The sequence below is a fragment of the Pyricularia grisea genome (assembly GCF_004355905.1).
Source record: "Pyricularia grisea strain NI907 chromosome Unknown Pyricularia_grisea_NI907_Scaffold_2, whole genome shotgun sequence".
Taxonomy (NCBI): Eukaryota; Fungi; Ascomycota; class Sordariomycetes; order Magnaporthales; family Pyriculariaceae; genus Pyricularia; species Pyricularia grisea.
Window position 1 is genome coordinate 424,556 of NW_022156717.1, and position 25,413 is coordinate 449,968.

Here is a 25,413-nt window from a genome sequence, read left to right on the forward strand (position 1 = left end):
TTATACAAAGTCCACAGCTAACTTTTTTCTTATTATAGCTAAATTTAAAGCGACTTTTTTATATAGACACCTTTCGTTTAGGCCATTAAGGCTTGTAGGGGTTCGTCGAAGGATGGACGGTACTACGGGTAATTGCAATTGGCCTTTGCTCCATATTTATAAATGTAGTCGACGTCGTCCGCCCAATTGCTCTTATCCAAATTGCCAAATGACCCGGTATTTTGAAGAATAATTGGGTAACGAGCCACAGGCTGTAAACCATCCAATTGTCCAAACGTCTTTGAATCCACACTAAATGGTCGTAGCAAAGTTTTACCTGCTAGGGGAAACCTAAAGGTTATATCCTTTTTTAAAGCAAAATCTTTTGGGAGGTAACCTCCCCCAAATTGCGGCGGGGCAGCTTCTTTCAAAACCTGTAACGTTATGTTACAATCCCGTAACTTTACCCTTATAATGGTGGTAGGCTCCCCGTCAAATAAACATGGCATTAACGGTGGTAAAGTTGCCTTTGCTTCCGTCGGTGGGCAGGGGGTGGGTGTCGCGACGACTTCCCTGGACCCAGTAGACGTCACTAATGCTATCCCGGTCGTTATAACTGCTGAAGGCGCTGCCATACCCTTAATGTTTTCCGCGAGGTGTGAAGACTGTTTATATAAAAAGGCTGCTTAGCTGACGAATCTAGCTTATAATTAACGAGCCACCTGATGGCAATGGTGTGCGCAATGGAGCGCCTAAGTTATGACATCTTTTTTCACCCTTTCCAAACCTGGCACGTCTTCCTTTTTTAAATGTTTCAGATATTAAAAGTTAAACGGCGCAGAAATTCGGTCTTTTGTCTTCCTTTTTCTCTTTCGACTGTTTTTCTCTCGACTGTTTTTCTTTCGGCTGAATAGCGATGTAAAGACACGTATAATTGTTATATTGACAACCGCGACTGGTGGCAGCGTGTATTGCGATCAAAATGGCCGTAACAGTGTGTTTGATTCGGTGAAGAGTTGTTAAGATTGGATATTATCCAGCCGAGATTTATGCGGGTATTGATTATTTATACTTTTATCCCCCGGCGTAAATGGATATTTGGACCCGTTTGATCTTCCAATTTTTATTCTCATTTGTAATTTTATTGTTTTTTTTTCCTGATAAGGTGCTTTCATATTCTTTTTAGAAAGCAAAATTTACAAAGGTAGCAGTATAGTTAAATAGCTTCCAGCTTCCATCTTTTATTGCATCCAGCAGTCTTATCGCGACATTTATATTTAAAACAAAACACCCAGCCTCCCTATGCGTTTTTACGATTAAAGGGCTTACAATAAATCAGCGCCGTAATATCCATACGGCAAAGCACCCAAGCAACGATGGGTTTTATTGTATTCCGGTGGCTGCGAAGGCGTTACAGAAATATTTCCCCGAACTATTATCAACAAATTTAACAGTAGCGTTTTGTTTAAATTATCGGTTGGAGCGCGATTGAGCACAAAGTAAATGGGACAAAGCTTCGTCAAACAGTTTTTTGGTAGGCAAGTTTTGGGTTATGACCAGCGCCCCGCTTAAGCCGTGGTATTGGTGGGTTAAATTAACCGGACGCCGAACAGGGGAAAAATAAAAGTGATTAAGCTACCAACTTTTCGCCCGTCGATGGTCAGTTTGAGGAATTTATTCCTGTTCAGACAGAATTTTGGCCCTAAAACGTAAGCCGAAGCTAAAGATAGTTAAGTAAACCATTATGTGAACTTTGGAAGGTACTAAAGATTAGCGTTGAAAAAACTTAGTTTCGGGTGGGTAAACGTAACGCTAGGGTCTAATACCTTACCATGTTGTTTTTCGTTCAATTTGGATTGTACGTTTTCTGCATTACAACCCTTATCGAAAAGCTTTTTCAATAGCACGATACCACAAAGGTCAAAGATATTGTCGTGCAGATATTTCTTCGAATAACATATCGCGAGGCTTTGCAGGCAGATAGAAAGCTTGGTCATACATTCTTTTTTTTATTATTTATTTTTTCTCCGAAGAAAAAAGAGAAGGAACAGATACGGAAAAACCAGCAGACTTTACTAAAGCCCCAGACGGGTTTTTGGACAATTTAGATTCCAAATTGGGAATATGTTAGCCAGGTGGATATTTCGGCCTTGCCATATAAGCTCTAATAAAACAACGCTTTTCAATATTCCTATTTGATTTTTCTCGACCTTCGATTTTTAATAGTTTAGCCTGCTCATTTACAGACAAAAGATTTCATTTATTAATTTGAAACCAGGTATTTGATACAGCCCTTCTTTAGATAGAAATATCCAACTGCCATGGGAAACACTTTTCGGTCCGTCAAATTAACAGTTCGTTCGAAAATTGTAGCAAACATACACAAATTAGAAAATAACGTGGCCATACCATTGTTTTTTACTCTGCCTTTCGAAAAAACGATTAAAAACGTCGGTCGGACCTATTGCTTATTTTACAAAACGAGCGGTAAAATCCAATTAAAAAAGCTGCGTCTAAATCTTAGATTCAGCCACATAATCGCCAATTTAAGGTTATTTACCATTGTAAAAAAGAAATTCGATAACACGTATAACGGGAGGGGTAAAATTTATTAAAATAACAAACCATCGTTTAAAATATTCTTGGAGCATCGGTAAATGGCAGGTTCGAGATAATATTTGTAGGCGTTTTATAATATTACCTAATATTGTAATTAGCTTTTTTAAAACGCAAAGGTATTCGTTCCGCCGGAAACGATATTCAAAAACAAAAATAGGACAGGTCCGTAGCTTGGAACCATTTAGGAAATATTATATAAATAAGGAAATATACCAACAATAACGCAAAGGTACGGTGTTATCCAAAAGATATAGTCTAAATGGTGTTGAAGGTTAAAAAGGAAAACAATGGTCCAATAATAAAAAGCAGCAATGCTATAACGCAACAATGTTCCAAAACACACGCTCCACCTTTGTGTTTTCGTTTTTTACCAAAGTTGGCTTACGCATCGGAATCATACGACTGGGAGGCGTACCCCCATGTTTTTATATATATCTCATAACCGGCTTACCATCCCTAAACTTGGACATAATCGTCGACAGATCTTAAACTAGCAGCCGATCGTTATCCTTAATTCCACCTATCTTATTTTCACCGATTCGAACAGGTACGTCCTTATTATAATATAAAATAGCGGTCTTTGGTTTATCTTTGGATTTGCCTGTTAAATAAAATAGCTTTTAAAGCTTTTTCAATTTCAGCTCTTCCATATTATAACGCTCCAAAACGATTGTTATTTTGGTGCCTTCGATACTAACTTCGTGCGATTCCTTATCATATTTATGTGGTCTAAACGAATGGCAAATATCCGGGGCATATTGAATATCGCCGCCCCAATCGTTTGCGGTAAATAAAAGATACACTCGCTCGTCGCTACTTTTGTAAAACTTGAAAATGTCGTAACCTATCAAAACCGGGATAAGTGGCGAAACATATATATACGTTTGGTTCATTACCGTATTAAGCCATTCATCGTCTTTGAAAATTTTGTTCCAAACTTGCATTGCTTTTTCTTGCTTTGGGTAAAAATTCGCATTAATCCCAACCTGTGCCAATCCTTTTTTTAAATAAATGCGAAATATAGGAGGTAAATTTGTAATCGTATTGAAAATTTCTTGTGGTAGGTTCCCGAAAATTGCAAACTTCTTCGGTTCAGACATAGGATCTGATACAAAATAAACTACCCGGCGTATCGTGCCTGCAAACAAATATTAAGCAGCGCAGCGAAGGTCTTTTTATAAGCTATTAATATTACACCCTATCTATTACCTGCGTTGAAAATCTGCGAAACCCTAAACTTCGAAAACAAAATACATTTCCAACATCCCATTTTCGGTCCGGAATTTCTGAAAGCCACCCTAAAACAGCAGTACGGAAAATAGGATTGCTATTCCTGTGTTTGTAATACCGTAACAATTTCTATCCGGGTTCTAAAGTTATGGACCAAAAATTATCCTTTAACGATATCTCGTTTATGGAGTCAATTCCACCTTCTCACCCCATTTAATTGAAAATTGGAACCCTCAAAAACATATTTTGCATTTTCTGGTTTTATCTTTTTATACCGCAGTCCCTACCGCTTGACGCCCTTAAATCGCACGACAATCTAATTGCACTTTATTCCGCATTGAACGAAACTTCAGGGATCCTTAACTCATCGTTTGTCGTTCGTTGCCTACCATGCGATGGACGACATTTTCCCTCGCTTTCTCCTGCCTCTTTTATCCATCCGAAAGTAGTCCTACGAAGAATACGCCGCCAAGGCCTGAGCTCCTGCGAAAGCGCACAACGTTCGGAACTTCTTTCGGCATCCCGGGTAACAATGCGACATTTGACTACGTACGTCTGTTCGTGCTTGGAAGAAAACTACGACTGACATGTAGCCGTAGGTTGTTGTCGGAGGTGGCAACGCCGGTCTTGCCGTAGCCGCCCGTCTTGCGCAACAGCAGAAAGGAACGGTGGCGGTCGTCGAAGCCGGCAGCTTTTATGAGATTGGGAACAGCAATATAAGCGAGGTTCCGGCATTTACTAGCATATTCGCGAGCAAAGGTGTGCACAATTGGCAACCGATGGTAAATATATTTCCCAACGTATGGCTGCACCGGCCGGTAACGAATATTTCGTTATTTATGTTCGAAAACTTTGCCATTATCGAAACGAGACGACGATGCTATCGAAACGAGACGACGATGCTATCGAAACAGGTTTTATAAAAGTTGCCATTGATTGTAAATGCTGACCATGAAGTAAACAGGTCGACTGGGGATTTATTACTAAGCCTTAGATTGTAAGTCTTGTTACGGTCCTTTGCAAAACACCCGTCCTAACCTTTGTTTATCAGGCCACGGACGGAAAATCGATCCTGTACCCGCGTGGGAAATGCTTCGGGGGTTTAACGGCCAGAAACTTTATGGTCTACCAGCGCGGCAATGTTCAGTCCTACAAAATGTGGGCAAACCTGGTCGGTAACGAAAATTACGAGTTTGAAAGTCTCCTGCCCTATTTTGAGAAAAGTTTCAAATTCACACCCCCCGACACGAGCCGAAAATTTAAAAACGGCAGTGTCGATTATGATCCTACCGTGCTAGGGGACGGTCAAAGGCTTTTATCTTTAACCTTCTTACATTACGTCCAAGCCTTCGGTACGTGGGTGGTAAAAGGACTCGGGGAACTCGGGTTTTCCGCCATTCCCGGATTCCAAAGCGGCCATTTGATGCGGGACGGCTCGACTATGGGCCAAACCTATAGCATATATAACATTAACGTAACCACCATGTTAAGAAAGTCGTCCGAAACATCGTTCATACGACTGGCCATGGAACATGAGAACTTTATCGCCTACCCATCTATTATGGCCAAGAGGGTCCTTTTTGATAAGGACAAAAAGGCCACGGGCCTTATGGTTAACACGTAGGGTGTTCAGTATATCCTGTCTGCCCGTAAGGAGATTATATTGTCAGCAGATTTTATAGGAACGCCGCAGCTGCTTATGGTGTCCGGGGTTGGGCCAACGGATATTTTGCAAAAATTAAACATTCCCGTCCTTGCAAATCGTCCCGGCGTTGGCCAGGGTATGCAAAACCATATATATTTCGGTCCGTTTTATCGCGTCAACGCTCCAACGATGTCGTCGCTTTTCGAAAATCCCAAATTCGCCGCGCAACAAGCCACCGAATTCAAAAATAACGCGGTTGGAATATACACCAACCCTGCGTCCGATATAATTGCGTGGGAAAAGGTCCCGACGGAAATGCGCTTAAACTTTACGGAGGCCTTACGGACAAGGTTGAGTGGCTATCCTGAGGATTGGCCGGAACTGGAATATGTTTCCCTCAATGGATATTTGGGCTGGAATAACGATTTCCGCGGGGGATTCCCGAACGACGGGTACAATTATGCAACCTTGGCGGTGGCATTGGCCTCGCCATTTTCGAAAAATTCCGTGACCATCGTTTCTAACGACACGTTTGTTCATCCTAAACTCGATCCCAAATTCCTTTCCGAGCAGACCGATATAGAGGTTGTATTGGCTGGTTATAAAAAAGTGCGATAGTTTTGGCAGACGACCACGATGCAACAGTTTCTCGTCGATACGGAAAAAAAATTCCCGGGCCGCTTAGTCCAAAACGACGATGATATTATAAGCATTATCAAGCAGAGCTACCATATTACGAATTACGGTTCCTGCACTGCCGCTATGGGTAGACCTGAGAACCCCATGGCCGTGGTGGATGCCCAGGCCCGGGTTTATGGTATTTAAAATCTTCGCGTGGTTAATGCGTCAGTTTTCCCGCTTTTGCCACCCGGCCACCCGGTTGCTACGATTTATACATTGGCCGAAAAGATTTCGTGTGATATTTCGGGCAATTGCCCTAAACGCCAAACAATATACACAGTGGATTCACCAAACATAGCTTATTAGAACGAATGCCTGCAGCCACTGTTATATACGAAGGAATTAAGAACCGATCCCGTTTCCAGTTGCGTACATTTGCTAATTAGTAAATGGTTGGTAAACATTACCGTAACTCATATTGGACCTTTTTACAAGGGCAGTTTTACCTAATGATTTAATTTAAACCAGGCGGCCGTATATTAAATGCGCATAGGGGAAACCTTTTGTTAGTTTGTTTTCCTTACGGCTACTATTAATCAACTCCCTATCAAATTATATAAAGCAACAAAATTGCATTTAAAAGGCCGGTTTTTATCGCTGGGAAGTATTAAATAACACTAAACAATCGAGAAATTTATTAAAAGGTTTAAATCCATATGCCAGTTCATTTTTATTTCCGGGATATTCTTTGCTCCAACTTATTATATGCTATGTTTCGTTGTGACCACTTTTACTGCCGGGAGGAGCTATTATGTGTTTTTTGGACGCTTTTTGGCAATATTTTCGGGATCTTTTGCATTTTCCCTCGCCGCGTACCTTACCATTGCTGTCGATCCGTTTTTAATGTTTTTGTTTGCCGTTTTGGGACGAGGACCTCCCAGCTTTTCCACTTCCCAGTTGGGTTTAAAATAAACTTCGAATGGCGGCTGCGTTTTTATGAGCAGATTGAGGCAGTTTATTGGCGATAATTGCCGCTGCTTACGATCAAAAGTGCCCATCCCCTTTCTCAAATATTTTTGTACTACTCTTTGGAATTTTGAGGGTTTAGATCGGTTGACCCAAAGCTTATGCGCAACGATCCATTCCTTGACTATAAATTTTACGCAGATTTCTCCTGAATTTAAATCAGGTTTTTTGGCTTTAGCCGTCGTTTGCATATGCGATGTTACGTTAGTTTCCACAAAATAATCGGCAGGGAATATTTATTCAGCCCATACCCCGGATAACCGATTAGATTTACGTTGGACTTTTTGGGTTATTATTGTGGTGAATGGTTGGTTTGTTGTTTGAACATTCTTTTCTTTTATGCTTTCCAGCTCTGTTATCGTGGTCCGGAGCTTCGTTTCGTCTCCGGAAAACTGCTTATTTTGTAAACGATTAGCCTCGATCCTGTGGTTAATGTCTGATTCTATCTGCTCCAACCGCTGTATATTGTTACTTTTTCTGGCTTTTTCGGCCTTTAACATCCCAATTGTGGTTTTAAGCTTGGTTTTTTCGTTTTGCAAATGCCTTAGCTGCTACGTAAGGGATTTATTCATATTCCGATTTTGCCCAATCTCATGTTGTAATTGTCCGAGCTCCGTCTTTTTTTCTGTTTTTTTTACATTTAGTAATTTTAAACTTTTTTTAAGATCCTGCAGGTGGCGTATAGCTGTATGGATCTGTTCCTGGTAATTGTCCGGTAAAGTCGGAGACCGTTGTACCGATTATTTCCAGTTACCAGGCACCTTTTGGGTAATGCAGGTGGTGACGCCGGTATATTTAGCTTGGCTGGTATTTGTTATTGCCTCCAGGATTTCATTTTTACAGGCGATGCGGTCACCGAAAAAAAAAAAGTAATTTAATCGCTATATGAAGTTAAATCTCAACCGATCGTTTGTTGGCAATGGGCGATGCAAATCGGCCAAAAAAAGTAAATTTTTGTTTTCGGCATAATCCCACACGGCTGGTAACCCGCAGCGATTTGACCGTTTTTCTTTTCCATTTATGCCGGAATCAGACGTATTTTTTCGGTTTTCGTGCGGCTCGGCTTCGCGAATAATACGAACTATTTTCTTTACACAATCGTTTTTTTTTATGTACCTGTATATTGCTGGGTCCTTCGCCGTGTTAAGCAAGCGTCGGGCCATGCTTTTATCTGGGTTTTATTGCATTAGTGCTTTGATTTGGTCGTTATTGAACCGAAATATGTTTGCCATCGTTGCGAATTTAAAAAAAACCCCCTCGTTTATATATTCGACACGGGGCCCTGCCAGTCGCTTTTTCGTTTCTTTTTCCATGCCCATCCCTTCGCGGAAGGCAAAAAGCCATAATTGTCGGTACAGAATATTGAACCGATCGTCGGAATTTATTCGAACATATTTGAATTTGTGGCGCCCTATTTGCACCGTACATGCGTCGGTCGGATTATCAAACCCATTAAAAGTATTTTCCAGTGCCGATTGGATGGTATTTTTCCGTTTGGGATTGATTAGTATTTTTATATAGTCGGTAGGATTTTTTAAATATTTTAAATTTTCGAAAAATTGGAAAAGCGACGGCATTAAGGAATTTTTGGTTTTCGAGCAAATCCTGGACCAAATTTCCTTCCTTTCGTCGGAATTAAATGTTTGAAAAATATCGCCGCCTTTAATACGGCCGCGGAAAGCGACCGCCTCCGATGTAAATGCGCCAGGGGCAGTTAATTGCAGCGCTGTTATATCTGCTTTGGTAACCTTTTTTATTTTGTTTTTATTATTGTCGAATACGAAAAAGTAAAATTCTTTTATTCGATTTAAGAAGTTTAAAAGAAGTTGGCTAAAATTGTTAGTAAGTTCCAGTTAGTGTATCGGATTTTTAGACCTTACGTCGTGGTATTTGAGACAAATTATTTTGTTGACCATGTTAAGGCGTATGCCCCCGTATAGGGCCGGAATTTTTAGGAAAGCATCGAAAGCTGGCCCAAACTGAGCGTGGCCCAACAATTGCTGCAATCTTTGTTTTTTATTTTTCGTATCCGCGATGGACGCAAATCGAGCCCACCATCGCATTTCGAAATATGGATTTTTGGGCCCGAGAGCCCCTTGGAATTGACGAATTTTGTAGTAGAATTCCCCGTCGTCTGGCTTTTTTTCGTTCGTATACTTATCCATTAGCGTGATTCTTAAATCTTTGTTGATGTTTATTATAAAACCGTCAGTTTTGGTGTCCGTCGTAAAGCTGGGATCCAGGCATATACCGGCGGGATAAAAGTCCATTATCCATTTTTTTTGGGCGTGGGAACGCAGTTCCCGAGTAGTCTCGACTTTGTGACGGCTTCGGAAGCATTCCAATTTAAAGGATGGAGGGAATTCCAATTTGGGATATTCTTTTCGAATTGGTTTTGAGATGTTTTCCGCTGATATGCCAGTTGTATGAAGAAGTTTATTAAGTTAATTTTTTTTTATGCAAGCAGGAATGCGGTTAGGCAGTTTTTCGGGGCGCCAGCCCTTTTCGCCAGTATAAAGCCTTTTGAGGCGTTTTACGTTTTGTGGATCTAATTCCTTAGAATGGGGAAATGACAAAACATTAATATTAACGCTAGCTGTTCCTAGATGTTTGGTTTCTTTTTTTGCCTTAATACGTCGGGACGCGGAAATAGCCAGGGTTCGAGACATATTAGCATGGATAATGTTGCGTGTTTCCGGGATTTAAATTGAGAATAGAAAATCCAGCTGTAACACGGGATTATTTAAAGCATTTAGTTTAAATGCTACGTGGTGGACGAAAATAGGACTACGGTAACCGACATTGGGACGGGATTTGGTCCTTCCCAGTTTTTGGGCAATCGTTCTAATTAAATAAATTTTTAACCATTATTAAAGGAACGGGCTGCAAATCGCGATACGAAAAGGGTTACCTAGCTTGGTAGATAACAATTTTGGAATTTACTGTATTATTTGTAAGCCGAAAACAATTATAAGCGATGAAATTATCGATTTTTACACGCAGAAACGCCAAACAATATTTCCTGGAAGTAGCGGAAGTTTTGGAGGCCAACTTTTGCCGGAACTTCTGCCGGCGGCTAAAATCCAAAGAAAATTTCCGCGTGAATTACCTGTAACGAGGGCTAAAAATGGTGTAACGAAAAATCGGAAAATACCCGCGCTAGGCATACATTCTGATCTTTTCAAAAGATGGGCTGAGGCCATCGACGAAAAGCCACCTGACAGTCCTGTCAGCAAAAATGGTACTGCCGGTAAACCGTTTAAGCATAATAGCACCGCATCGCTTCTTCCAACCGGTTAACCTGGAGAAACTTTATCTCAATCTTACCGGGATAAATACCGGGATGTTTTCGAACTGTAATATGGATGCGGTAATTATATTACGGTGGCGCAAAAGATTAACCCCATACCCGACGAACCCACATTAGTCGCCATTAAAAAGCTAGGAGGGGATAGCGCTAAAGCACAATTAAAGTCCATTAAGAAAATTAAACACGGAAACTTTCTTGCCTGCCATAACGTTTTTCGAAAGCAGGACTTTTATATTATTACGTTCGAATTTTTGCAGTTGTTACTGGGGGAAATTGTGGGAAACCCGCGTTTGGATAAATTAAAACTGGCTTTAATTTTGGGTCAAGTATAATAATTACAAATATTAACGTATCTATAACCAAAGTTAAAATTTTTAAAAAAACAGCTTGTCAAGGGCCTATCGTACCTGGAGGCGGAAGGCCTGGAACACGGGCAGTTTAGCTGTTCCGAAATCCTGGTAGACACGTCTGGCCAAATTAAAATATGTAAATACTTTAACGACTCCAGGTAACAATGTACTCTAAAAGCGCTTTAGGGTCATACGAGAATTGCCAGCCCGTGGTACAAAGCTGCGCGGATATAAGGTCGTTAAGCAAAATAATTATGGAATTAATGTAGGGCTATTGTAAGGAAAACGGACGGGTAGGAGTAGACGATCTTGTTCGCTGGCCAGCCGACTCCCGGGCCGTCGATTTTCTTTCGGTAACGGCGGATACCAGTAATTTAGCTTTGCTTTCAAATGTGAGAGCTCGCCCGCTTTGTTTTTTAATGGATATATACTAAATTCAATAATATCCGTTATTTAAACTACCATGGAACCCAAAATTGTTAAAGGATATTGTAAACCTGACGATAATTTTTGCACGCCGAATATATGCGATAATTTAAAGGTATATTAAAATATAGCCAACCGCCAAATAAATTTCCGTATTAATTAAGCATATTTTCAAAAGGGGTTCGGAAATTGCACTATGGCTACATTGTAGGTAAAACGGGCAAATATTATTCAGCTTAGGTATTTGTTTAGATTTGACGGAATTCCATACCTGCCTAATTTTAACCACAAATTAGAGAACGTAATCCGAACCAAGCTTTTAATGTTGCCAACGTGATACGGAATTTTGCTGCCGAATCTGCCGGGCAAAAACGGAACCTAAGTGATATGTCATCACAGTATGGCCCGAATTTGGGCTCAACCGGAGGCCAAATATGGGTTTGACCAAAAACCCAAATTTGGGACCAACCAACCAGTTCTTTCTTTATTAAACCAAATTTTAACAAAGTTTTTTGGGTAATTTTATTAGCTAACTACGTAAAGATTAATGTTAAAAATGTCGGCAGCGAGGCAAAATAATCGCAATCGAAAGGAGGGAAGAGATAAATGCCGCCAGGCATTCTTTAAACATATTTATGGGGGTTTTGTTATTTTATTCTCCCCACCCGTTTTAATACGTTCACACGCACACACTAACAAAATGCAGGCGAAAGGCTGGGGATTAGCGTCCAGCCGAGCGACGTCCGTCTCAACCCAGGAAAGAATGACCCCTATCGATGGAAATTCATACCGGGTGAGGAAAAGACCTTAAAACCTATATTTGCGAAAAATCTAAGCGACCAATCGACCGGAATTTATCAATTGTTATCTTATACAGTGGGAAAAAGGTTTGAAATTGTGCCAGCTCAAGATGCGACCCCACTTTTTCAATCATCTACTACGGTATATCTCCCTTGCAAGCCGGTCGCGATGGGAACTAATCTTTTCCTTCCTTATTTGTTTGCAGCTTTTGCCCAATGGCAAGAGTTTTACAGCCATAATCGAGGATCTTAGTAAAGAAAACGAAAAGCTTTGCGCAAAGGTCGACGATCTCAAAACAAAGTTAGAGATCGAAGAACGAACTAGATTTAATACGGAGGAAAAGAAGCGGCAAATTCAGGTCAGTCAGGCGGAATTGCAATTTCAAGTGCAGGAGCTTTTGGGTTTTATCGAAAACTTGCGGGTAAGCGTTTTAAATTATTGCCGCGGAATGGATCAGGTTGTACCACTATTAGAAGATTTGAAAAAGTGCGGAGCAGAGAGCACAGGCTACACCTGAGTGGAGAAAACCAAATAGGAAGCGCTATTGCAAAAAATTATTGCGGGTTACAATTTATGAAATCCAGTTATGCACCAATATCAATACAATTCCGCTTTTAGTTACATCGTAAAATTCCCGTTCTTATGCAAGCCAAGCCTCTCTGTCAAGTTAAGGATTGCAAGGAAGTTACCCATATTACCTGCCCCGTTACTTATATAGTTTAGTAATGTTTCCACGGTTCTTTGCGCGTTTTCCTTGGTTGGTCGACCATGTTTTAAGCCACCAAAATCGACGGCATAGGAACAAAAGTTTAATGATTAAAGCACGTTATGGTGGTTGGTCCAACTTTGTGGTGGTTCGGGCGATATAATAAAGGAGCTGGTAAGCGGTAGCTGTGGGCCTGGTGAATCTGCTGGCGGCACCTAATAAAAGCCGGAACTCAGCCCTTTTGGTTCATAACGTTAATTGGCTGTATGGTAAGGCGCCTGGGTTTATTTGCGCTCGAAATCGTCGAAGTCGAGGCGTTTTAATGGCTTTAATCTGTTTGGGATGGATACAAATCCGCCGTCGGAAATAGCTAGACAGGATACTGGTGAGGCGGTGTTTATCGGGGTATTTATAAATGGCGAAACTAAATGTTTAAATTAGTAATTGAATAAAAATCCGGTTTTTGATTTTTTTACACGAATTATTTTCGGGAAAGCTGTTGTTTTTGCAAACCCGGTTGTTATCTTAAGTCGAGGCAGTTGGCGAATCCCGCAAGTAGTTTTGCGGCGATATTGGCGATATTTTACGTTAAGGGACGTATGGTTTAAAGGTTTGGAAATAAGGGATGTCGGAACGATGTTTTCGTCTGAAAGTTTTTATCCAGTTCAAGGATAGGACTCGTTTTGCAAGCTGCTTCGATATTTTCGGGTTATCCTCGCAAATTTGCCTGATCTTTTCTCGAATTTGTTTAGCAGAAACAACGGAAGGGCGTTGGTTGATCCAGGAAATTAGTTTTTCCTCAATATCAGCCTCGGAAAGCTCCGAAAGTTTATTTACAGCCAAGATCTTATCTTTTTCGGATAGAATCTTGGAGATGGTATTAGAGGTTTTTAAAATTACAAATCTCTCGTTTCAGCTTGTTCGATATCTTGACCCGTGGTTGTGGCTTCAACGTATTGCGTCCTCCGATTGGCCGCGTTACAATTGGCGTGGCTACGGTTGGTGAGATTTGGGTGTTCTGATTGGACGGGAAACTGGGACTTTTTGCGCCGCTAGGCCAGATTGAACTGGTATCGAGCGAAGCCAATTGCGGATGCCCTACGCAAAATTGACTTTGGTGCTGCTGTGGTTGCACGTCTGGAAGTGTGTACGGGCTCGTGTTGTCATGTTGCGTTGATATGGTCTGTCTGTAATACAAGTCTGCATAGCAGTTGTAACCATTGCTGCTGTCGGAGCCCGCGTGGCCTCCGGCAGTGTTTATGTTCATGCTTTTTCGCTAGAAGTCGGCGCGAAGCACCTTGTAGGGTGCGAAATTGCTGCCAATAAAGTCCGTGCCTTAGGAATTAGGTTTTATATTACCTGAGTGCAGGCATAAAACCGATTGTTGGCAAAATTTGAGTGAACTGAAGCGATGCTCGTAACAATTCGTAAAAGATCCGAGTCGGTAAATATTTATTCAAAAAAGTTTAGCCAAATTATATTTGATCGTTTTACATACCATGGTGATCGAGCGGCAAAGTGTAGCATGATATATGGCAACGAATTTGCCGCGAAAAGCCGCGAAAAGGACCTTTGGAGCTATGTTTTTCCAATGACGATGTAAACAGTCGCAGTACAACCCTTTGGATGGTATTTCGTCCCTGGAATCGTTGCGGTTGGCGTTGTTGGTGCTGTTGGTGCTGTTGATGCTGTTTGGAGAGGATACGACTCCACCCAGTGGGGTTTAATTTTAGGCGGAGTACCCCACCAGGTCCGCTTTAAGTGTGAATGGTTAGGAAGGGTTGAAAGGGACAAGGGATCCATTTATAAAATACAAAGGTGGGGTTAGTAAAAGGAGCCGGGGTGGCCTGAAAGCGGCCATTAAGATGGGAGGAAGACGTGGTGGAATTGTTGGTCGATGTTAGATTGTATGGCGATCTGGGATCCGAAAATGATTTCGCGGAGCCGTTTTCAACGGTCCACACGAAGACGGATATGGCCAGTAAGGGTAATGCTTTACAACACGGCTGGAATCCTTGAACCTTGCTTGGAATGTTGGGCATTCGCACCCGTCACCTCCTCGGTAAAACAGATAGCAATGGATTGGAAGACCGAGCGAATCTGAGTTGGCCAGGGGATGGTTGGATGGGGCGAGTAACATGATCCTTGGACCTTTACAAATAATGAGGGTTGTACAAGTCCCACAATTCCAAAGTACGTATGTATTGTTTCCCGTAGTTTCCCCATGACGAGGAGCCATATTGTGAGCACAGGCATTTCAGCGGTCGGCGCGCGCCGAGTTAGTAAGCATAAAAAGCTCTCAAATGCCTAGACCGACCTCGAATGCATTCCGTAGGACAGATTTAAGGATGGGCCTGTATACCAAATACTAAAGGACAGCAGCCCCAGGATTTACCGTTAGCGGTATGCGGGGGCTTTACATTGCAACATTGTCCAGGCGATATGTGAGGCATTTCGACGATGTAATGCCACGTCCCGCGTATGTATGTGACTAAAATAAGGACAGCGAGACATTGGCGATGTGACAAGCAATACTAGGCAGGATGGCGTCGCAAGTGCTGAACCCACAGCCTTGGACGTGTTTTGTCCTTGTAATGATATTGAACTGTTGTGACACTGATGACGGTGATTTTGGTAATTTGAACCAGAGCCTCGGGATTGTGATGAAGTTGGTGATGAGAAGTAACAAAAAGTCGAACGGTGATGCCGACAAAGTTACTGCGATTGGAAGGAAAAAGAAATATTAGCAACATGCCTCAGAGCAGTGGAGTTTTGGCGCCACTGTATCCGTTAAAATGCTACTCCGTCGCAAGGAAAACCAGAGATGGAGCTTTGCCAAGGTGGTGATAAGAACCAAAACCCCGGGTCCAGCAAAAGGACGCTGCGACCCTCGAATTTGCCATTTTTCAAATGCGCAGTTGGTGTTTGTGCGCCTGGAATATAGGGCCGAAAGGCCGAACTGGGATTATTAACCAAAGGATAATGGGGCCCGTACATTTGCCAGGTTTTATGGAAGGTGCTCCCTGCAAAGGTGCCGAATTAGGAATCGGAAATGCAACCCAAAGCAGCATTATCGTGTTGTTACTTTTGCACAGCACCAACATCGACCAAAAGAGGGAAAAAGGCGGCTATTACAAAAAAAATCGCCAAAAACCAAATTTGGACCGTTTGTGCGGAATCTAACTGCGTGGACGAACAGGCGCAGGCGATGGAAACCCCGTTTTGACTGGCAACCTTCAGAATGTGGATGTAGGCATAGGGAAAAAAGAACATTTATTATAAAAGTCGAGTCCGACGCCGCTATTATCGCCAATTCTTAGGTTAAAACAATGGCTAGTTTACTTTATTAATACTGTTAGTTGCATAGCATTACAGGATCCTAAAAACCATGGTAACCGCGCCTTAAAACCACGTATTAAGCGGCGTAGCTGTTTCGAATAAAGACAATATGGTAATTGCCACCCCACCATTTCCCAACCGTCCCCAGACCGATTTGTTCACGGGTTGGGAAAGCGTGAAGTTAATATATTATCAGGTGTCCAACTATGATTATTTTGACCATTATCTCTGTCGCGCACTGCAGATGATTGAGTCCGCCCGCCAGATAAATGTGAAAAGAGAGCGGATTTACCAGCAGGAGCGTGTGGAAGCTTAGGTATTGCTTTACAGAGTGCACGATTTGCAGGAGGGATAAAAGGAACTTATATCGGACTATACCAGGGCCATTAAAAACCAAGAGGAGATGATAAAAATTAATTAAAGTTTGGAACTTTAATTCGAAAAAGCCGAGATGAACCAAGCTGCGTGGGAGCAGTAGTACTGCCAGTTTGTTAAAAATGCGGACCTGAATAAAGCTTAAGTCGAAAGATTGGAATATGTGGTCGAATAACAGGCGCGAGATTTGTTGGTCGTAAAAGAGGATAACGAAAAAATTATGTCGATGTTTTTGAAACATTACCCTAGCTTTTTGGAGGACGGCAGCAATCTTTTTTCAATTTTGGAGAACGAAAGCGAAAACGGCAAAAAGAAGAGAAGGCGGCCATCCAGCTAAATAAAGATAGGCGAAGGTTTTACCATTCGGGTAGGGATAAAGGTTATATTTTTCGAATCCAATTTGCACAGTAACCCTCGTCGTATGCGGCCTTTATTAACAGGAAATTATAAATACGAAAATGCTAGCTTTCAATAAGGAAAATATAATACAAATGGGGACGGGTATTTGACTAATAATTAAAGCGGATTAATGTGGGAGTTCGAGTTTTGGAATTATTGCCGGCCTGGACGCGGTTCTTCGTTCTATTTCGATTCCAAATGTGTTTTGTTCACCTTCCTGCCCGAAGTGGAGCTTTGGTATGCGATAGAACCTGGGAATCTGATATTGTGCTGAATATGAATTGTGCTGAATCTGAATTGTGCTGAATCTGAATTGTGCTGAATTTGAATTGTGCTGAATCTGAATTGTGCTAAATTTGAATTGTGCTGAATCTGAAAATGTGGCGCTCCTGCGCTCCTGTTGTTTGGCAGTGTGACGTTTCCACGAAAAATGGTTTGGCCGATTTTGGCACGGGCGGACTAAAAACGGGATAAAAGTCGGAGTAACTATATAAACTTTTTAATTTGAATCCAATTAAAAGGATCACATTATTAACCCTTTTTTATTTTTAGTCAGGCCCCGGCCCATTAACTGTCCTATTTAATTTAGTTATATTGACGATATATATCGTACGAAAAAGTCGGAAATGCGTTTTATCAAGGCGTTTCCGTTAGCCGTTTCGCTTTTTGCTCCCTATACGGTGGCAGAAATGCGGCTAAACGTGACGGCGATCGGTGCACAAAATGGCGCTTCCACGATTGAATGTTGGGAAGTGGATTCGCCCATCGACGCTGAGGGCAATTTGAATTTGGGGAACGTATAAAATATTACCTGGAGCGTTATTCCGCCAGGAAAGTCCGAAGGGCCGTACAATATACCATATAATTTGTAAGGTCGGGTAAAAAATAAGAGACCGTATTTTAGTTTTATTAACCATTTAACAGGTGGCTGTTCCTGTTAAAAGGAATGTTTTATTTTACCTTTTCCGGTAACGATTCGACGGACGCCTACCTGACGGCTGGGGAATTCGGTCTTTTATTCGCGGCAGATACGGCAGACGTAAGCGTTACCGGCCATGTTAGCGCGTCATTGGGCAATACCGAAACTGTTTTTGCGCGGATGGCGACGGAGGGTGGAGGGCTTCCCAATCATAGGAGAGTGCATATGGGCGCATGCAATGCAATTGAAATGGCAGGTTGGAGGAAGCTGGGCTGGAATAAGGACAAGACCTGGAGAGTGGCAGGTCAAAGGTAGTTTGAATGCTTCCAGACTCGTGTCTTCAACCAAGTAATACCGTTGGGGCTCGGAAAGTTAGGCAATAGAATTTTATAATATACGTTCAAAAGTAATTCCATACGTACTGTACCAAATCAGGTATGTTAATGTTGTAAAGATTGCTGGATTTAGTGCCGCAAGGCGTTCGTGTCAAGTTTGTCAGCTCCTATGGTCCCAGAATTTGGCCAGGCCAAGAATTTGACTATATTGTAAGGTTTGGTCGCAATTCTACCCTGCGTGTTTGCCATAAAGCGGAGTTTTCGCGCCTAAAATAAAAGATTGGTCCGTTAACAAAATCTGGTTTTTTAATAGTGCTCCGTAGTTTTTATTTTATTGTTCGTTTTGTTCCCTTTTTTTTGCAAAAAAAAATCATCGTTTACTTTTGAAACGAACATATTTTACGTCTTTGTTTTGTACATTTTTTCGGTCGATTATTGGCAGTTGTTAAATTAGCGCATGGATGCTAGCGTTAACCACCTAGCCATGTCGATTAATTACTGCAAAAGCTCAAAGTTTTCAAATCCGAGTAATAATGCTTTAAACGCCACAGCCCTGCGGGCCTTCGTAAACAGCCCCATCATATGGGAAACGATTAAATATTTCGCTGTAAGGACAAGCGAGGTAATCGTTTGTGAAAATGACAAAAGAACAAATATTTCTGTTGAGTCCAGGATATCGGACTTCGAAAGGTTTATTGCCAACCTGGTTTGGCATTCCAAAGTCCGAGTTGCAACATTAATGTTTTTTTTAGTTTATTTAAATCGGCTAAAAACTCGCTTCCAAAACTGCATTGGTCATTTAAATACGCCGTATAGACTTTTTTTGGTAAACCTGATATTAACAGCCAAATATTTAAACGATAAATTACCCTGGAATAAGGAATGGGCCAAATACGTATTTCTACGTGCAGTGGACGCAAACGGTGATAACCTAGGTTATGGTTTCCATTTTAGCATTGCAGGAGTAAACGAAATGGAGAGACAACTTTTTGATTTGCTATCTTGGGATTTGAAGATTGAGAATAGTGATTTATATTACGAGTTAGAAATATTTCTAAAACCAATACGTTTTAAGATTTCCGAAAAAGCTATTAAAAAGGGGAGGTTAGCAAGGAACGATCATGCTTTAGAAAACTGCTAAACAGGTGGTGGATCCATGGGCGAAGCAATACCACAATACCCTCAAATTGCCGGGTTGCCCTTAAAAAACTTTCTATTATATGAATAACTTATGCACTTTTGGATTGTGCATTTTGGATTATCTGTTTAATATAATTGGAGGATATTTTGTGTTTTGAAAAGCAGTTCCTATCCGTTATCTGTTTCACGAATCAAAAGTAACGGTCGCAGAAAAAAAAGTCAAATATTAACGCGCCTTTACAAGACACCAAACACAAAGTGTTGGTAAACATAAGCCTTTATACGGGGCTGTAGCAATAATACCACTTTGGCCTACGACGAGTAAATATTATATAATAACGCTATTTGATCTCGCGGAAACCAGCTTTTCGTGCTGAGCTCTGCTAGAAAGGAGGATTACGGGTTTTCGTTATTCCTTTATATCCTGTCGTTACGGCTTTCAAACTCGACCAGAGCTGATTGCAGAGTTTTTATTGTTTTGGTAGCTTCACGCAGCAAAAATACACCTGCCTCGCTCTTTTCTTGCTGAAATTTTAATTGTTGCCGTAGCTGCGCATTTTTAAAAGTTCTTCGTTTCACAGTTTCGGAAATATCGGCTAAGGATCCCGGAATGTTGTTGGAGCATGCCCTCTCGACTCCAGCATCGGAACCGACCTGACCGTGGAAATCGATCCGCGGTCTTTTCGCGTTTGGTAGGGAAGTATTGCCATATGAGTTCTCGCGCTTTAAAATCTTATCTAAATATTCTGTATCATTTCTGGCTCCGGTATCTTGTCTTTTAGCGTCCGGAATACCATGGTTAGGATTTTGACGGTCCTTGCGCTTAAATATGGGTATCGTATATCTTGTTTGGGCAAGGTATCTTGTCTGGGTAAGAAAAAAAATGCCGTGGTTGATTATTACCAGGGCTTTGATCCGCATTTAAACAAGTTTTAATTAATTCCAAATCCGGGCCATGTATACTAGTGCGCGATATTGGACAATGGAGGTCTGTTTAACATGGCGTACAAAAACGTAGCCCAAGACGGAAAACGTATTGTTTGTAAGAATGTATGCATTGTAGAAGATATAGAGCCTCAAATTTGCCAATTGGCCAATGCAATAATGGATGATTTTGGGAAGTCCAATTTTAGCGCCTGAATATGTTAGGACATGTTTAGGTCCGTGGACCAGTTAAGGTTATTTTCAAACAGATTTCTGCCTTGGTTGGGGACGTTTTTTGGCTCCCATTTAGCAATCCTTTTCTTCCTTAAACTATAAAGATCAACAATTTTAACGCCATAGTAAAATAAATCCCCAAATCAACCCTTTCAACTGTCTTCTTTTATATATTGTATTGGCAGTCGCTCCCACTAAAAGCCGCCTTCCAGCAGAATAGCCGATTAACAGGAGAGTGACCGAAATGGACACCTTGGGAAATATGCACGATGGAAACAACAAAAAATATGCAAAAATGGGCGTAAAATCAGGGATAGGGCAAAACTTAAACCAAGTTAATTACAACCCACTTCCGACTATTGAAGAAAACCCAATATTTATTGGAGAAGAAGAAACCGGTATCGAACAGCCATTTCCAGACGAAGAGCCATTGCGTGTCTTTTCCGGATTCCTTTCGGATGAGAACCTCAAGCCTTAGGGTGGTGTAGTGGGGGAGACGTGCTGGGTTTATTAAACGGAGAAGTTGAAAATATCTTTACCTTTTACCGCGATGGGGTGACCACGTATCGAGACGAGTTCGAATTGGCGGGATAAGGGTGAAAAGTATAAAAATACGAAGCGCCATATAATTGCAGCTGATGGGGTTATTTGGAAACTCATTGAGATCGCGATTTCTTCGGGTAGTGTAGATGCCATTAAGAGCATGGTTGAGAAATGGACGCGAACTATTATTTGTGGTTTTGTCAGGTGGCTTTTCGATGGTGGAGAAACAAATTTCTACGAAACGCAAATTGTGGCCAACGGCTAATAACGGCTGATATCGCGCGTTAAGGTGCCAATTTATTTTTCCATTTTACGTCGATGCTACTGTTCGGTTTGTTCAAATATTTAGGCCCCCGTTGCCTTGGGGTACACCTTATTTCTTTACTAAACAATCGTCGTTTCGTTTTGTGCTCCGCCTCAGGTCTCGCAAGTAGCCCGCTGGACTGGGGGCCAATAGGTTCGCGGGTACCCGCGAATTTATTAATTCCACGGGTACCCGCGGGGATTATGTAAGCATGTCCTACTTTAAGTTTTGTTCAGAAAAACGTAACTTAAAATTACCTAGTTCGCAATTAATTTGTTGCTGCATATATTAATTACATTATTTTCAACCAATTTTTCTTTTGTTAAACAGGAGTGGGGATCGTTGCAATATTATGTTAGTGTCCTATTTTTATCGATTAGAAATTAATCTCTGTTGCTCCTGGATATCCTTTTCTATCCTTTTCCAAATGTGAGCCACATTTTTTCGTCCTATCTCCACGGGGTTGCTTCCTATGTCTTGGGCGACCACATTATTAACACGATCGTTTTCCGAATTGTTCCAGTCCAAATAAGCCGTCATTTCCTCCTTTGTCCAGTCTCGGGATCCTATTGGTGTGGTATAATAATTTCCCATTTGCTTATAATCAAGGCACCAAACGTAGTTTGATTTGCTATACCTTAAAGGTAGTCCCATTGCCTTACGGTATTGTTGATTAGTTTTAATATTTCCCCGGGGCTGATCTTTATACCAAGCGTCTTTTGCTGCAACGTATCTGTCGTAAATAGCTCGTGGGTCGGTGTGTCGCAATGGTGAGCCTGGAGCTGAATCGGAAATTGCTGGTTGCGCAGATTCTGGTTGCGCAGATTCTGGTTGTGAAGATTCTGGTTGTGAAGATTCTGGTTGTGAAGATTCTGGTTGTGAAGATTCTGGTTGTGAAGATTCTGGTTGTGAAGATTCTGGTTGTGAAGATTCTGGTTGTGAAGATTCTGGCTGTAAATCTATGCTAGATTGGACGATGATTGTTTCCAAGGTTTCGGTGGATGTGGTTGTTAATATTGTTTGCTTAGCAGTCTTTGTTGAAAATAATTCGGAATACCGTTAAGGGTATGCTTTCGATGTTATCGTATGGCCTAACATGTGGCATTTACTGCATGTAGGAAGCGCTTTTCGTGCCGCTGCTGCTTCAACTAACTCAAACCCACTCGGCTCTCGCCTTGTGCTTGACTGCGGTGCAGTAGATTTGGCAGAAATAGCAGTAATACGCTGACGAGGCTCGAGCAGAAATGGTGGGGAACCACTGCGTTTTAAATGCCATTGTGAGTGAAAATGTTCTAGTCGAAGAACAAGGTTTGCGTCCGTCAAATCCTTCAAAATATGAGCGCAAGGAAGTCCCATTGTCCGAGAAAAAGCACCAGTGCAGCTCGTTAAGGGGGTAGTGTTAGGCATAAGCCGTTTCCGTTGCTCCTCCACCTTTCTAAGAGCTTCGTGCGATACCCAACCTCGCATTGCATTGTACAAAGCCCCAGAAAGTTCGATTGGAATCCGAATTTGCTGCCTAGCTTGATTGGCACGAAGTTCTTTAAGCTGGTTAAGCAGTGCATGTTTGATAGCTTTCCAAGCCTTAAAAAGATTTGAAGTAGACTTTTTGAAATGTCCTTTTAAAAGCGTATGGATGCCTTCGACTCGAGAGGTAACCATATTATTAAAATGTGGGTGTTGATTAACCCAAGCTTTAACCAGTTTCTTTTTATAAGGATCCAGCCATGTTGATCTGATATATGCAATTTCGTTGCTATGGCCGGCAAAGTATTGCTTTCCGAAATCTTGGAATTGTTCATTGAATATCTTTTCGGTTGGTGATCGCACAATATTATGCCAGCAGTCGTAAAAAGCTTTCCAATTTTTTAAACCTTGGCCTCGATGAACGAAGGATGGTTGACAATAGCGGAGAACGGCTTTGTTGGCATGCTAGAGATATAAAAGTGATGTTGCAGCAGGAAAATAAGCGGAAGCAGCATTTATGCAGGCAAGATAACGGTTTGTTAAAATAACCGAAGGAAGTCGACTGTTGCAAGCTTTATACAGAGATCGTAGCCGTTCCAATGCCCAAAGATAGTTTTTTTCAGTTTTATTATTGAGAAATGCAAATGTAATACAAAAAGATCGCTGGCAAGCATCGATTTCAATAATATCCAAAAGTGGCATGCCGTATTTGTTAGTTTTGTACGTGCAATCCAATAATAGGATATCCGAGTAAGCTTGGAGATAGGCTAACGAATCCGGATGAGCAAAAAGAATAGCCGTAATTCGGCCGTTTGGTGCAAATTGCATTCGGCTCCAAAAGCCTTTTTTATCTATTTGGTTGGCAAGTGTATGGATGGTGCTTTGTCCCTCGTATGCTTTCCTTTTAGCAGCTGCAATGTGATTGTAGACATTTTGCTGGATCGGGGTCGAGTTTGCATTTTCGCGAATGTAGCTTCTAATATCCTTAGGGGCTATTCCAGCATTTGTTAGTTCGGCGATTTTAGATTGATTTTTATTTGATAATTTCCGGTGGGCTGGGTGGGCAAATGGACTTTGGCTTGGTTCGTGGTTATGAAAAGAAAATCGCTTATCGGGACGGTGTTTTAAGGTCCACGTTGTTTTATCCAAAGACTTTTTGGCCAATACGGAAAACTGGCAGCCGGTGCCTTTGCTGCTGCTTTTTCGTTTCCGTTGCTTCGACGGGCTAGGAGGTTGGCAAAAGCGGTCGCATGAGTATGTAACCGTCTGTTTACCTGATTTTTCTTTCGTTGACTTTGTAGTAGTAAAGGCGTACCCCTTTGGCTTCGCCCATGCGTTAATGGCATTTAAAAGGTCATTTCGCGAGGAGTATTCGCCTTTAGGAGGAAGGCTGTTATTTGAAAACGAACAGGTTCTGAGATCTGATACTATGTCCACGCTTAAAACGATTGGAAATGTAGAATGTATTGGAATTAGTGAATGAGAAAGTACGATGAGCTCGAGAGATGGAGAGCGCGTTTGGCAAAATTGGCGCGCGGGGCGTCGCGTGATTTGCAATGATTACATAATCCCCGCGGGTACCCGTGGAATTGATAAATTCGCGGGTACCCGCGAACCTATTGGCCCCCCGCTGGACTGTTTTCCTTACTAATACCGTTTGTTTTTTGTGTTTTAACACCATTCGCATTACGTCTGACGCATGGATCCACCCAATCCCTTTGATAAGTTTATTTCTTAAATAGCAAAAAATAGCATGTTTTTTACGAATTATTTGCTTAAGAAGGAAATATACAAAGAAAAACGTATTTTGTCCGTAATGTAAAAAATGCGGTTACGGGGCGGAACAATTGTAGGCCTCGGGCCAGGCCCAAATCTGGGTGGATTAAAGAAGGAACTCCCAAATTTGGGAATATAGGACCGAATTTGGGATTGTTTAAGTTTAATACGAATCTGCAATTTTTTACCCCACAATTTTTAAGATTATATTTAGGTCGGGGAAGGACCGGTTATTTGATCAATTTGTATATATTTGGCTGAGGGTTGTTTTAAACCAGCCTGGACGTATGGCCTGCGCCGTTAATCCAATTCCGTGGCAGTTTTATTACCGAAAATTTGGCCATTATAAAATTCCATAAAAAGTTCGCAGCGTTGATTTTTCCTTTGGGAGTTAGCTGTTATTATGAGCTACTGTTTAGCTTTGTTTCGGTTTATAAACCGACCAACAGCAGCAATAATTTGCCCATTTACAAAAACCCCACTTATTGCGTCGACGATCGCGTTAAGGACTTTGTTAAACGTATAACTATCGAAAAAAAAGCCGGTCAGCTTTTCCAAACCATGATCTTCCAGGGACCGCGTGGGATTTTTAATAAAAGAGGCGAAAGGCGCAACAATACGGAAAACATGATAACCGAAAAGTTAATAACACACTTCAATATTACAAACGAGATAATAAATGTAAAAGAGACAGCCCAATTCGTTAACCTTGTTCAGCAACGCGTACTAAACATACGTTTTGGCATTCCGATCACCATATCGTCGGATCCACGACACAGCTTTACAGACAACTTTGGCACAGGTGTGCGGGCCGGCGCCTTTTCTCAATGGCCCGAATCGCTAGGATTCGCCGCGTTGCGCGACCCACACCTGGTGAGACAGTTTGCTGAGATCGCGCGCGAGGAATATCGGGCCGTCGGAATTCGGGCGGCTTTGCACCCCCAAATA

At 41.7% G+C, this 25,413-nt stretch overlaps 12 protein-coding genes across 12 annotated transcripts; 8 read left to right on the forward strand and 4 right to left on the reverse strand.

Moving 5' to 3' along the window:
- Positions 1-3,083: 3,083 nt before the first annotated feature.
- Positions 3,084-3,542, reverse strand: PgNI_02704 (uncharacterized protein; the record flags this gene model as incomplete). Its single annotated transcript, XM_031122764.1, has 2 exons — positions 3,084-3,199; positions 3,257-3,542. 2 exons carry the CDS (start codon positions 3,540-3,542, stop codon positions 3,084-3,086), a joined length of 402 nt encoding a protein of 133 aa, XP_030983591.1.
- A 676-nt stretch (positions 3,543-4,218) lies between these two features.
- Positions 4,219-6,091, forward strand: PgNI_02705 (uncharacterized protein; the record flags this gene model as incomplete). The annotated part of the gene is given in 4 exon segments (XM_031122765.1): positions 4,219-4,377; positions 4,428-4,610; positions 4,880-5,440; positions 5,453-6,091. 4 exon segments carry the CDS (start codon positions 4,219-4,221, stop codon positions 6,089-6,091), a joined length of 1,542 nt encoding a protein of 513 aa, XP_030983592.1.
- Positions 6,092-6,109: 18 nt separating this feature from the next.
- On the forward strand, positions 6,110-6,612 carry PgNI_02706 (uncharacterized protein; the record flags this gene model as incomplete). The annotated part of the gene is made up of 2 exons (XM_031122766.1): positions 6,110-6,290; positions 6,590-6,612. 2 exons carry the CDS (start codon positions 6,110-6,112, stop codon positions 6,610-6,612), a joined length of 204 nt encoding a protein of 67 aa, XP_030983590.1.
- Positions 6,613-11,906: 5,294 nt separating this feature from the next.
- On the forward strand, positions 11,907-12,524 carry PgNI_02708 (uncharacterized protein; the record flags this gene model as incomplete). The annotated part of the gene is made up of 2 exons (XM_031122767.1): positions 11,907-11,999; positions 12,084-12,524. The coding sequence occupies 2 exons, from the start codon at positions 11,907-11,909 to the stop codon at positions 12,522-12,524; spliced, it is 534 nt and encodes a 177-aa protein (XP_030983584.1).
- A 473-nt stretch (positions 12,525-12,997) lies between these two features.
- Positions 12,998-13,980, reverse strand: PgNI_02709 (uncharacterized protein; the record flags this gene model as incomplete). The annotated part of the gene is made up of 3 exons (XM_031122768.1): positions 12,998-13,137; positions 13,349-13,564; positions 13,614-13,980. The coding sequence occupies 3 exons, from the start codon at positions 13,978-13,980 to the stop codon at positions 12,998-13,000; spliced, it is 723 nt and encodes a 240-aa protein (XP_030983585.1).
- A 2,181-nt stretch (positions 13,981-16,161) lies between these two features.
- Positions 16,162-16,459, forward strand: PgNI_02710 (uncharacterized protein; the record flags this gene model as incomplete). Its single annotated transcript, XM_031122769.1, has 2 exons — positions 16,162-16,354; positions 16,383-16,459. 2 exons carry the CDS (start codon positions 16,162-16,164, stop codon positions 16,457-16,459), a joined length of 270 nt encoding a protein of 89 aa, XP_030984791.1.
- A 993-nt stretch (positions 16,460-17,452) lies between these two features.
- On the forward strand, positions 17,453-18,356 carry PgNI_02711 (uncharacterized protein; the record flags this gene model as incomplete). Its single annotated transcript, XM_031122770.1, has 4 exons — positions 17,453-17,623; positions 17,663-17,694; positions 17,751-18,056; positions 18,200-18,356. The coding sequence occupies 4 exons, from the start codon at positions 17,453-17,455 to the stop codon at positions 18,354-18,356; spliced, it is 666 nt and encodes a 221-aa protein (XP_030984790.1).
- Positions 18,357-18,564: 208 nt separating this feature from the next.
- Positions 18,565-19,304, forward strand: PgNI_02712 (uncharacterized protein; the record flags this gene model as incomplete). Its single annotated transcript, XM_031122771.1, has 2 exons — positions 18,565-19,184; positions 19,226-19,304. The coding sequence occupies 2 exons, from the start codon at positions 18,565-18,567 to the stop codon at positions 19,302-19,304; spliced, it is 699 nt and encodes a 232-aa protein (XP_030984793.1).
- Positions 19,305-19,637: 333 nt separating this feature from the next.
- On the reverse strand, positions 19,638-20,141 carry PgNI_02713 (uncharacterized protein; the record flags this gene model as incomplete). Its single annotated transcript, XM_031122772.1, has 1 exon — positions 19,638-20,141. The coding sequence occupies one exon, from the start codon at positions 20,139-20,141 to the stop codon at positions 19,638-19,640; it is 504 nt and encodes a 167-aa protein (XP_030984792.1).
- Positions 20,142-20,673: 532 nt separating this feature from the next.
- Positions 20,674-20,856, forward strand: PgNI_02714 (uncharacterized protein; the record flags this gene model as incomplete). The annotated part of the gene is made up of 1 exon (XM_031122773.1): positions 20,674-20,856. The coding sequence occupies one exon, from the start codon at positions 20,674-20,676 to the stop codon at positions 20,854-20,856; it is 183 nt and encodes a 60-aa protein (XP_030984795.1).
- Positions 20,857-21,594: 738 nt separating this feature from the next.
- Positions 21,595-22,501, reverse strand: PgNI_02715 (uncharacterized protein; the record flags this gene model as incomplete). The annotated part of the gene is made up of 3 exons (XM_031122774.1): positions 21,595-21,791; positions 21,935-22,184; positions 22,385-22,501. 3 exons carry the CDS (start codon positions 22,499-22,501, stop codon positions 21,595-21,597), a joined length of 564 nt encoding a protein of 187 aa, XP_030984794.1.
- Positions 21,993-22,424, forward strand: PgNI_02716 (uncharacterized protein; the record flags this gene model as incomplete). The annotated part of the gene is made up of 2 exons (XM_031122775.1): positions 21,993-22,178; positions 22,344-22,424. 2 exons carry the CDS (start codon positions 21,993-21,995, stop codon positions 22,422-22,424), a joined length of 267 nt encoding a protein of 88 aa, XP_030984797.1.
- Positions 22,502-25,413: the final 2,912 nt, after the last annotated feature.